General features: G+C 45.3%; 1 protein-coding gene across 1 annotated transcript; it reads left to right on the forward strand.

Annotated features, from left to right (window-relative positions):
• Positions 1 to 1,263: 1,263 nt before the first annotated feature.
• Positions 1,264 to 12,633, forward strand: ACADS (acyl-CoA dehydrogenase short chain). Its single transcript, XM_077307743.1, has 10 exons — positions 1,264 to 1,436; positions 3,360 to 3,523; positions 5,737 to 5,886; positions 6,199 to 6,310; positions 7,344 to 7,495; positions 7,834 to 8,004; positions 9,530 to 9,667; positions 10,873 to 10,968; positions 11,353 to 11,409; positions 11,999 to 12,633. Exons 1-10 carry the CDS (start codon positions 1,388 to 1,390, stop codon positions 12,149 to 12,151), a joined length of 1,242 nt encoding a protein of 413 aa, XP_077163858.1. The 5' UTR covers positions 1,264 to 1,387; the 3' UTR covers positions 12,152 to 12,633.
• Positions 12,634 to 12,841: the final 208 nt, after the last annotated feature.

Raw genomic sequence — 12,841 nt, forward strand, 5'->3', positions numbered from 1 at the left:
GTTCCTATAGATTCGCCAAGGGTCAGACACGACTGAATGGATAACATCGTCATTATTCGTTTAATGCCTTTCCCAGCCTGTTCTGGAGTGTTCCAGAGGTATTTTGGCCCAGAACAGGTTAATAAAGGTTCTGCTATTTCATTTCTAACATATTGCTCTCTAGTGTATGTAACACATTCCCCCTCCGTTTTGTGGCCCTCTTGTTTGTTTGATGCCCATTCCAGGGTGTTCTGGGGGTATTCTGGCCTGGAAAGGGTTAATAAAGTTGTGAGATTTAATTTCTAAAATATTTTTCTCAGGTGTATGTAATGCATCTCGCTGGTTTTGTGTGTGTGTAGATTTAAATGAGTAGCCGTGTTGGTCTGAAGTAGCACAATAAAATCAGAGTCCGGTAGCACCTTTAAGACCAACAAAGATTTATTCAAGGCGTGAGCTTTCGAGTGCTTGCACTCGAAAGCTCACGCCTTGAATAAATCTTTGTTGGTCTTAAAGGTGCTACTGGACTCTGATTGTGTGTGTGGTACCTTTGTTTGGTGCCTGGCCATTCCAGCTTTTGCCCCATCCATACTAGTTCAGCTTCATTTCTCTTTCTATGCTCTCCTTCGTATTGTGACCTTTTGGACACATTCGGCATTTGCTAGCAGACCAGGAAAACACCGTCGTTTGAGATCGTGCAGAACTGCTGGACTTTGCTCTCCCTGGCAACTAGCAGCCACTTTGATCACCAGGGTTTTGTCCTGTTTCTAGCGTACCTCTACATTAGGGCTTAGATGAGGAGCAGGACTTCGGGACAGATTTAAATCCCGGTGCCTCTTCTTTCCCAAAAAGCAAAAACGGTCAAGCCCTGAGTGGAAGCTCTGCAGCAATGCTGGGCGGGCCGTCATGTATACAAAGTCCCTTGGAATCAATCCAGACGACAGAGCTCAGTTCCCCTGGAGAAAATGGCTGCTTTGGAAAGTCGACTCTATGACCATTGCTCTCCACCCCCAAATCTCCAAATACTTTCTTCCAACCGGGAGGTGGCAACCTTACTCCCTCGGCGTGGGCTCTCCTCCTGCATGGGCGCGGGGAATGCGAGTTAGGTCTGGCCTTCCCAAGTGCAGACTGGCCCGTGTCTGTGTCATGGTTGCTCGGGGGGGGGGGGGGTGAACCTTGTCTTGCTCCGTGCACCGCGCAATGTGGGGACGGAACAGCTAGGTCCAAGTGCAGCCGGATCTTTGCCATTTTCTTTTGAGCAATAATGATTGTTATACTAAAGTAGACCTGAGGCGCGCTTGTGGCTGAGACAAGCAATAGCAGAGGGAGGGCGGGAAGTCAGCAGCTCATTAATAGTAATGAGGAAGGGGAGGAGGAGAGGCTGACAGGCAGGCAAGCTTCCTTCCCCGGCATGGCGGCGGCTGCCCTCTTGGCGAGGCGATGGGGCTCTATAGGAAAAGGTGAGTCGGGGAAATCCTTCGCTCCCTCCACGGCGCTGTCTCTTGGTATGCGCCAGTAGTTGCGCGGGTATAGTAGAAAGGCCCGGCGCGTACCAAGATGGTAAAGCGGGGTGAGCTTCGATCGTGAGGGAAGTTTGGGCGGGTGGTCGGTGGGGGTTGCAGGGAAAACTCTTTTATTGAGAGGAAACCAGGAGAAAAGAGTTCGAACCCGTGAAGGGCACTTAATGGGGGAGGAGGGGGGAGGGTAAACTTGGCCTTTGGAGAAGGGCAGCAATGGGCGATGATGTTAGCAAGGAAAAACTGTTCTGTGAGGAACTGCTCTAACAGGACTGTGACAAGCCCACAGTCACCCAGCTGGCTGCCTGTGTAGGAGTGGGAAATCAAACCCAGTTCTCCAGATTAGAGGCCACCACTCTTACTACACCAGGCTGGAACATGTGCTGATTAAACATCTATCCACTTCCATGTGCAGAGGCAGTTTACCTCCGGATATCAGATACTGACGACATACAACTGTGGTTTGCTGAAAGAGATCAGTGGGCCAACATTATCTAGATAGATACATTTATTTCGGTCAACGACCAGTACAAAATACAAAACGGTACAACACTATATAAGTTTGATTAAAAGTTCCAAAATACATCATGTGTTCAATAAATCCGTCCTACATATTTAGCCAGGCAATTCTACATTCATATTTGGCAATAATATGGGATATTTGGCATATTTGGCAATAATATGGGATAAATTCTTATTTTTATCCGAAAGGAGTTCCTTTAATTTGGCTTGTCTTGAAGTAGCCCTTAAGTCAATAAAGATGGAATACAGTAGTTCCTGATGCAATCGGTTGTAAATACAGCAATCAAAAACCACATGTTACTGTCCTGGGGGCCAACATTATCTTTAATAGCAAAAAAAAGCTTATCCTGTTTTTCCCTGAAACAGATGCAGATGTTCTCCTTGCTAGAGTCAACTGACCTCAGAGATGAGAAAAAAAGAACTTTCAGATTGGGGCTTCTAGGTAAAAGAGTGCCAGGGACACTTTTTAAAGCAATCCACTGAGGGGCAAAGCAGGTATTTGAGCTACCTATGAGGATAGGACAATCCCAGAAGCACAGATCAAGTTTCCTGTATGCTGTTGCAGAAGGTTCTTGCCCTACACTCCTTGGGTAATGTTATGCAGCACAGGAGCAGAATGTCTTGAAACATCTCTGGATAAAGTACTTGGGCAGCTGTCTTGATCGGAAAGAGGTGGTACACTTAGAGGAAAAGTGCATGAAGGGCCAGAGGAAATGGTAATAGGCAGGGGTTGCTTGGACTGTGGGGGAGGCTAGATGATGTAATAGTTCAATTACAGCTGAGTGTTCAGGTATGGCTAGATTGATCTGGAAGTTAAGAAAGCAAGCTTAACTTGCTTTGTCTTTGCCCCAGATGTTTATAGGAGAGGTGGGATCTTTGAGCGGGACATAAGGCACTATTTACCCTTGTTCAATGTTGGCATAGGAGCCTTGGGGTGTGGGTTGCTCTCTGTCAGCTTGCAAATCCTCTCCAAGCAATTACCTCGGTTGTAAAACAGAAGGGCTCTTCAGGCAACTCAGCTTTTGCCTCTGCTATAAAGCAAAGTAATATTGCTGCAGTGGATACTGTAAAGAAGGCTGCGTGTGTGTGACAAAACTGAACATTGTAAGAGTGATGAGTGTGGCTAAATATTTGCTATATGCTGTTTTGGCAGCTGCATTGGATGTGCCAGTGGCTAGTTATCTTCTCTCATCTCTGTCTTTGGTTGAATGCTCAGGACTTTAATCTTGGTGGAAAGAAAGTAGGGTTCAGATTGGAAAATTCTCCCAGGAGAATTTGCAGAGCTTGCGGGAAACTTGCAAACAAACAAACTTTCCAACTTCAGTAGAGGATTTCCTTTTGTAGCTCGAACTTTCCAATGTATGCGACAGCTGCACACCGTATACCAGACAGTAGAATTGCCAGAGACTCACGAGATGCTCCGCCAGACGTGCAGAGACTTTGCTGAAAAAGAACTGGTTCCCATTGCTGCTGAGTTGGACAAGGAGCACCGCTTTCCTACTGATCAGGTACAGAAGACTTGCTGAGTCTTTATGTAGCATGTTGCTTTGCTTTATGTAGTATCCTGGGTTACTCTGTGCTACATTTTGTGCGGTCACTATTAAGGTACATATCTATCTCAGAGGATAATGAGATATTTGTACACAGAGCTATGTGGTTTTATGGTCTCTGTTTTATTGTTCATATATTTCAGCAACTTTTAAATTATTTATCTTGATATATATTATGCATTTTATCCTGTATATGCTGATACAGCATTATAGTTTGTGTTGGCCTAAAGATTATTGTTGGATGACTTTGAAAGACCTCTTGCAACCAAGCAAGCTCATCAAATAGAGAAATGTGTGTCTCAAGACTGAGCCAGACATCCCACTTGCCTTTAATCATAGAATCATAGAGTTGGAAGGGATCTCCTGGGTCATCTAATCCAACCCTCTGCACTAAACAGGACACTCACAACCCTATCGCTCATCCACTGTAACCTGCCACTCCCATTAGTATTGTTATATTTGTCTCTGGCAGAGACTTACATAAGAATATGAGAAATGTTTTGCTTGATATGGATAGTGTCAAGATCCAGATCCTGGCAAATATCAATAAAGTTTGATTAAGTGATATTTGCCAGGATCTGAATCTTGGCACTATCCAAATCAAGCAAAACATTTCTCATATTCTTATGTAAGTCTCTGCCAGAGATAAAAATGTTTTTGCTGTTATTTATTTCTTATTTACATTATTTCTAGCTTGATCTACTTCAGCTTTTAAAAACCTATCATTCTATACTCAAGTCTAGACCACTTCAATGCCCTCACCATAGGTCTCCCATGTAGTCAACTTTGGAGATTCCAGTTGATGCAAAATGCCACAGTTAAGATATTATCAGGAGCTAACATGCATATTACTTCCATTCTGTCGATGTTCCATTGGTTCCCATCAGTTACTGGGCTCAATTCTAGTTATTGACTGTCACATACAAAACCTTTCATGACCTTGGTTTCTGGTATCTGTGGGACCTATTTTCACTGTATGTTTCCCCATGACAGTGTCACTATTTGAAACAAGGGTTTATCTGGGTGTCACTCTGCAAATGGGCAAAATTCACAACTGCTCATACATGTTCAGTCTCTGTCTGCCTTTTGAGGTCAGGAAGGTTCCACTCCCCTGGCCTCCTGCAAAACTATGCAAAACTTTATACTGGAGGGCCTTTTTACACAGGTAATCAGGGCTGGTTCAGAAATGTGGTCTGGAACTGAGAACTATATTACTGGGCATAGTGCTGAGCATAGTACATACTGTCCTTTGCTATAAGTATGAAACTGCTATGCAATTTCTGTATTGCCTGAAGTGCCATGTTGATGCTTAAGCTTTGCTTGAGGTCTGTTTTCAGATATCTGCTCGCTTTCAGATTGCTGTGTTTGTTGGGTATTCCATCCATATTTGACGTAAACTGTATAATTAAAGTCTAAGTGAGAAAGCTGAACTATAAGAGCTGCTGACTTCTGTAACCTGTGCAAACGTTTATAATTTAATGAAAATGCACCTGTTTGGTGCCCCAGACCCTGAGCCTCCTTGCCCCTTCCTCATTGAATAGAATACAAACTTTTGCACAATTTGTTTTCTTGCTTCTTATCATCACAGGGACCTGCTTGGGGGACTCTGAAGCCTTTGCTCTTGGCTTCTGAATTAATCCCACTTGTGAAATAGTGCCACCCTTTGTGCACATGTGTTTTCAGGACATCTGTTCACATTTGGAAGGGCTAAAGTGAAGTTCCCAGGAAGCTAAATTCCACCATATCCTGAGTTTTTCTGTGTATGAAATTGCACCCTGCATCCAGTGATGCCTTTTAACACAAACAACAGTTCATGTTTCACTTTAATTGTGATTTATAGAATGCCGTCTTGCACAAAGGCAAAATAAATTGAATTATCAAGCCAACAAATAATAATAAATTTTAAAGTAGGCAGTGGCTAATAGATTTTGAAGTCAACCCAAAATAAATTGTATGCATACGGTGTTTTTTATTACTGTAATATAACGTAATGTAATATCTGCAATCGAGCAACTTGCTGTGGTTCTCCTGAGGGACTATTATTTGAGCTGGAGAGTCATTTGAATTCTGCCAGTTCCACACAAATTTCTGTAATGATTTTAACCTGAACATTGTCACCACTTCAGTGTCTTTTCCCTTAATGAGCTTTGTCACCTGCTTTCTCTATTCAGATCAAGAAAATGGGGAGTCTTGGACTACTAAGCATGGATGTGCCAGAGAAATACATGGGAGCAGGACTTGATTACCTAGCATATTCCATTGCCACAGAAGAGATCAGTCGGGGCTGTGCATCAACAGGTGTTATCATGAGCGTTAATAATGTAAGATGACTTCCTGCTATGTAAGACACCCTGGAGTTCTTCCTCTAGGTCTGGAGATTAAGCTTCTCGGGGCAGACATCTATGGTGATGTAGGGAGAGGGTGTCTGACACTCTAGTTCAGGGGTAGTCAAACTGTGCCCCTCCAGATGTCCATGGACTACAATTCCTACGAGCGAATGCTGGCAGGGGCTCATGGGAATTGTAGTCCATAGACATCTGGAGGGTCGCAGTTTGACTACCCCTGTGTCTAGTTGATGGTGATTTATAATCTGAAGGTTAACTGAAGATCATATTCCTTTTATTTGTCTTAAGTCTCTCTATTTAGGACCGATTCTGAAGTTTGGGTCTGAAGACCAGAAACAAAAGTGGATTGCTCCATTCACCAGTGGGGACAGAGTGGGTTGCTTTGCCCTCAGTGAACCAGGTAACTTGAACATTCAGATTCTTTGCTGAATTGCGACTGCTCTGTGCTAGAGAGGTTTGTGGGATTTGCTTACGGGAGATAGTGCATCTTGAGTGGTCAGAGAACTGCAGATGAAAGGAATGGATGCTTACTGGGGGGTTAACCGGGGAATAAGTCTGTATTTATTCTTACTAAAAAAACAAAACATAACTGCACCCAGATAACCTTTGTTCTTTCATCTTCTTGTGTTCAATTTGATTTTTTTCTACTTTGCATAAATTATTCTTGTTTCCTTGGTCAAAGGAAAGAGCAGGGTAATATTTAGGGGCAACAAAGGCCCCATCTCCTGGAACTCTCAGTCAACCATCTCTCATGCCTGAGAACAGTGGCTTTTACCTGCAAACTGAAACACAGTATTGCAGACATAAAGGCTAGGACCATGTCATATTTTTATGAAAACTAACATTTTTTTTCAAAGCTGGCAGAGCCTGTTAGGGCAGTCATTGGGGTGCAGGATACTGGTAGCAGCGCCGGGGAGAAATGCTCTCTGAGCCTTATGCAAGCTCCTGTGCTATGATCAGGTAGTTGCCTAAATGTAAGTGAGCCAGGTTTCCCAGTCACATTAAACACATGGCCCTTATAAGTTAAGCACTTGCTTCAATTGTGTAGTGGTTGGTGTAGTGGTTAGGAGCGCCGACTTCTAATCTGGCAAGATGAGTTTGATTCCACACTCCCCCACATGCAACCAGCTGGGTGACCTTGAGCTCGCCACAGCACTGATAAAACTGTTCTGACCGAGCAGTAATATTACGGCTCTACCAGCCTCACCTACCTCATGGGGTGTCTGTTGTGGGGAGAGGAAAGGGAAGGCGATCGTAAGCCGCTTTGAGACTCCTTCGGGTAGAGAAAAAGCAGCATATAAGAACCAGCTCTTCTTCTTGTAAGTGGAAGTGCTGAGGGTATTTGCTCTTGAGGTCAGGGCTTGCAGCCCCTGGCTAGCACAAGACCAAAATTTGGCATGTTTATTTTTTCTCTTGCATGGTGCCTTGGCAAGGAAATGGCAGTGATGCAGGAGCTGCTTCGACAGTTGCCCGGCTCGTTGGCAATGAATGGGTCTTAAACGGCACCAAAGCCTGGATCACCAATGCCTGGGATGCCAGCGCGGTTGTAGTGTTTGCCACCACAGACAAATCCCTGAAACACAAAGTAAGTGTTCCAAATGGATATTTGCTTGGTGGGAGCACCCCAGAGTTTCACAGTCACATGTGGGAGTTCAGAACAGAGTACCAAGAAAGTTTGGTAGGGATCTGAGAAACATTGCCCTGGCTACAGTAAATCTGCTGTCGTTTCCCCTCTAACTGGTGGCTGAATCCTTCACTGCCCTGATGGGGGGTGGGTGGGGGTGGCATGAGGTGAGTGGTGGGAAAAGTTTGTTTTTCTGCACCTTTTTGTCCCTTTGATTAGCCTGCACTAAACACAGCAAGCTAGCTTGTGCATATTGAATAGTGCTCTGGTCTATATTGAAAGTTGTCACTTTTATTCAGGGTATTAGTGCCTTCCTTGTTCCAATGCCAACCCCGGGCTTGTCTCTGGGCAAGAAAGAAGACAAACTAGGAATCAGAGCATCATCCACTGCCAACCTCATCTTTGAGGATTGTCGTGTTCCCAAGGACAACATGCTGGGGGAGCAGGGAATGGGCTTCAAAATTGCAATGGTGAGTGAATTTATATCAAGGATTACTGTTAGACAGCACCAAGCCTACTTGACTATCAGCACACAAGGCTAGCCTGTCTCTAGTCACCCAAGGGACAATACAGGCCTATTAGCTGGAAGCTATGATGGAACCTCTATTCAAGCAGCATGAAGAGGTCTTGGAATATATATTTTATTTACTTCATATATAACCCTCCCTTTTCTCCTAATGGCGACCCCAAATGGCCCATGTTGTTCTGTTCACCTTCATTTTGTCCTCACAACAACCCTGTGAGGTAAAATAGGCTGAGAGTGTGTCACTGGGCCAAGGTTACCCAGCAAGCTTCCGTGATAGAGTGGAGATTAGAACTTGGGTCTCTCAGATCCTAGAGAGACACTCTGGCCACTACACCACTTTGGATAACTTTTGAATATGAGGCTGACTATAGCTACCCTCTCTCTGGCAGAAAGGAGGCTGTAGGCATTGCTCCAAGGAACTGAGTGATGCCAAGTTGCTCAGTGGAATTCAGTGGGAGGAGAGGAAGAATGTGTACTTCTGGAGGTGGGGCAGGTATGGGGAAAACGGTTGTTGGGTGTTTGCAAAAGCAGGTGATTGAGAGGAAGCAGAGTCTCCCTAAGGGTCTATTTCTAATGATGTTTGGCTGCTTTGACCATTGGATTGCTCTGACATGGCCTGCTCCTAAGCAGTTACTCCTGAATCTTTCAGACACTTCACTATAAGAGTGCAACCTCTTTTGCAAACCCTTCCATAATGATTTAGGAACAAGAGAGCAGACAAACAAGGTGGAGAAATGCTGGTAATGTAGTTGGCCACTGTGTCCTCCTGGGAGAAGCTGAAAGAAGCCTTATCAATGGCTAATTTCGGGATCCAAAGGTTAGGGTCATGGACATGCATCTGAAGCTGCCTTGTAACTAGGCCTGCCATTTGCCTGCCTGCCTTCCACCAGTAAGTCAACCCAAGTTCTCTACCTGGGAGAATGTGCAGTGGAAGGGGGAGGGGGAAAGCCTCCATAGTAACACTAGAAATTCTCATCTTTATGGTCTTTACCATTTAGAAGGAAATCCCAGAGTGTCCTGTCACATCCCTCTGAAACTCCACCCTCTAATGGCAACACCCTTAAAATGTCTCAGTATCTGCCACAATGATGATCTTAGTTGTAAGGACCAAACCCAGAATATGTAAATGATGCGTTCTGCACAAGAATTCTAAGCATTTAATTCAAATTGCGGTTCCCAGAGTTCTTGGGGGCGGCAGCTGCAACAGTTAGTATGGCCAAAATAACATGAGTAAAATAGATCTGCCTTACATTTCTCCACTTCCATGGTGATTTATTAGGGCACCCCCAGGTAACGATAGTAGTAATTGTTACTACGGACTAGCAATTTTGGATTCCCTGAGTAGTTTTCACTCAGGTATGTTTTGGCACAACTGGGGTTAGGAGCACCCTAAAAAGTAATTCTCTCTCTCCCCCCCCCTCTCTCTCTCCCCTCCCCTTCCCATTCCTCCCCTGCCATCTATTTTTCAGCAAACCTTGGACAATGGCAGGATTGGAATTGCCTCACAGGCTCTGGGAATTGCCCAGGCAGCTCTAGACTGTGCCGTGGATTACTCTGAGAAGAGGATGGCTTTTGGTGCGCCCATCACGAAGTTGCAGGCCATTCAGGTATTGTTGCCAAATCTCTTGGGAGCCCCCAGGAACATGTAACATTTCTTTTGGGAGAGAGATAGAGGGTTGGAGGGAGTGTGTATGTGGTGGTATTTTTAAATCACACTTCTCAAAGTCCAGTTGGAATATGAGGAGTCAGTAAAGGAATTGGTGGACAAGTGGCAGTGTGATTCTTGGGGCTTTGTTACAACCTACTGAGCATGGAGCAGAGGGCTTATAGAAGTTTGTCGATCTGGCCTGGGCAATTTGGTGCCCAAATCAGACAGTCCCAAAGGTGAGCCATACCCTCCCATTAGAGAACATGGATCATAGTCCTCTGGGAAGTCGGGCTGTGCAAACCCTGTTAAAACGAAAGAGCTGCACAAGAACTTGAGTCAAGAGCATGAGGAGAGCAACCATTTTCCAAGGGCTTCCTGGTGGATTGTGCTTCCATAGGGCACCATTTTCCATTGACTCCCCACCCCACCCCTTATCCCAGAGGTGACCAAACTGGCTCTCCAGATGTCCATGGACTACCATAACCATGAGCCCCTGCCAGCATGGTAACTGTAATCCATGTACATCTAGAGAGCCTTAACCTGACCTAGCTGTGTTAGTTAGGCTGCTCTGTATTTATAATAATTTTATTTTTATACCCCACCCTTCCTAATTGGCTCAGAACAGGTAATAAGGCATATACAAGTAAAAAAGTTACATTGATAATGGTTATCTTTTAATATTAAAATATGATTAAATTACATTTAAGTTCTATTATTAAACCTCCTCTATTAAGATCTTATAAAGCATTTCTGCTGAGCGGCTGGTGTTCCATGGATGGTGCATAGCTGGTCTTGTAAGGAGAGAGTCCAGCACTTTCTCAGTGTTAATTTCCTGGCCTCAACCATAGACCTGATAGAACAGCTCATCTTGCAGGTCCTCCAGAACTGCTGAAGGTCTGGGGCCCTGATCTCATCAGGGAGAGAATTCCGCCAGGTTGGAGCCAGGACTGAAAAATCCCTGGCTTTGGTTGAAACAAATTATATTTTGGGGGGGCTGGGTAGCTGAGCAAGTGCTGGTAGCTGGATATTATTGCTCTTTGCACCACCAAATCCACTTACATTCCTGCTTGTGCCTCAACCTAAGTCAGTGTTTTCGTGTGTGTGCTAAAAAAGAAAAAAACATGCTGGAGGACAGGTGTAATTCAGACATCTGTATATCCGCAGTTCAAGCTGGCCGACATGACGGTGGCGCTTGAGAGTGCTCGCCTGCTGACCTGGAGAGCAGCTATGTTGAAGGACAATGGGAAGCCCTTCACCAAGGTAATTATTCTGTGTGAGGAGGGGGGGGGGGGAGTTTCTTTCAGGCATCCCCTAAAAAGCGATGCAAAGGGAAAGCTGATCAATGAATTTTAAGCCTCCGCTCCTGCAGAGCCCATAGACGTGGGAACAGCTTCCAGAGGAGTGGGCAATATTTATGTATTATTTAGATTTCTCACTGCTATTGGGAAACCGTCTCGTGGTGGGCTACAGCATAAAAACACAAAAACCCTACATCTTGTGGGAGTTTAAGATAAAAATATTAAAATCGACATTAGCCAGGCAGCAAAAATTAAACCTCCCCACTCACCAGGGGAGCACCTCAGGGGAGGGTGTAGGCTTCCCCATTCCGAAGCATGGCTGCCCCAACTGTTCCCTTTTCAACAGGAAGCTGCAATGGCCAAGCTGGCCGCTTCTGAGGCTGCAACTGCCATTTCCCATCAGGTAAGCCACTCTGTGCTTGCAATGACTGAGGACCTTCCCCAGGGGGAACCCTTTTCCTCTTAAAGGTAAAGGTATCCCCTGTGCAAGCACCGAGTCATGTCTGACCCTTGGGGTGACGCCCTCTAGCGTTTTCATGGCAGACTCAATACGGGGTGGTTTGCCAGTGCCTTCCCCAGTCGTTACCGTTTACCCCCCAGCAAGCTGGGTACTCATTTTACCGACCTCGGAAGGATGGAAGGCTGAGTCAACCTTGAGCCGGCTGCTGGGATTGAACTCCCAGCCTCATGGGCAAAGCTTTCAGACGGCTGCCTTACCACTCTGCGCCACAAGAGGCTCTTTTCCTCTTACAGATGTCCTATTGGTTTGTGAGGGACAAACAAATCCCTCAGCCAAAGCTTGGGAGTGCTTTTATTGTCCTGTCTGGAAAACACAGCAGCTGCACCATGGGGGGAGTGATTTACACGACTATTTGAAGATTACAGACCTGGTGGGAGTTGGGTTGGGTCCCCTGGAAACTTTTCTGGTTTGTGCAGTCCCTTTTGCTCATCCCCGGGCTCATCTGGGTGACTGTTAAATGTTTTCATTTCAGGCTATTCAGATACTGGGAGGGATGGGCTACGTGACAGACATGCCAGCAGAACGGCACTATCGCGATGCTCGAATCACGGAGATCTATGAGGGAACCAGCGAGATACAGAGACTGGTGATTGCAGGGCAACTGCTGAAGGAATACCGAGGTTGAGGCTGAAGAGCCAGGGTTAGGGGGAGAGTTGCATTTAAGTGCCTCTTGGTAGTAGACCGTGCTGTGGGCAAAAAGCACTTTCCGAAGGTTTGCCAAAGGGTAAGCCCTCTCCTTTGGTCATTGACCTTTTACGAGATGATGCAAAACCCAATCAGCCCAAATTGCTTGGGGAATTTCGATTGTTCTGAAATGACAAGACATAACACTTGTTAAGCTAACAGTGGCTAATCAGAGACTCGTGAGCCTTTTGAGAGGGCCCAGGGTTCATTGGGTGAGTCTGTTTGGCTTGATGTTCAAGCTGCCCATTTGCAGAAATTGCACAATATATAGTGGGAGAGCAGCTTCATGCTGCAAGAGAAACTATGTTCATATCTCTAGGGAAAACCAGGAAAAGTGACTTGTTCATGTCAGAAGATGGTCTGATTCTCCTTGCACTGAATTTTCCAGTTGTACTGAATGAATTTCCGACTACTTAACTGACAGCTATGTGGAGTATCTGAGTTTTTGCCTGCTTGGGAGGGGTGGCAGAGTTGCAACTTGCAGACCAAGGGAAGGAAAACAGAAATTTGTACTGCCTTTTCATGAGTTTATTTTTGGAATGAAGGGGTGGTGGTGGTACTGATACTTTCTTCAAGTGCTCCTTCACTACCACAATCAGAGCTCGGGTATTAAGAGTGAGGCTGCATAGTG

The sequence above is a fragment of the Paroedura picta genome, chromosome 13 (assembly GCF_049243985.1).
Source record: "Paroedura picta isolate Pp20150507F chromosome 13, Ppicta_v3.0, whole genome shotgun sequence".
Classification (NCBI taxonomy): Eukaryota; Metazoa; Chordata; class Lepidosauria; order Squamata; family Gekkonidae; genus Paroedura; species Paroedura picta.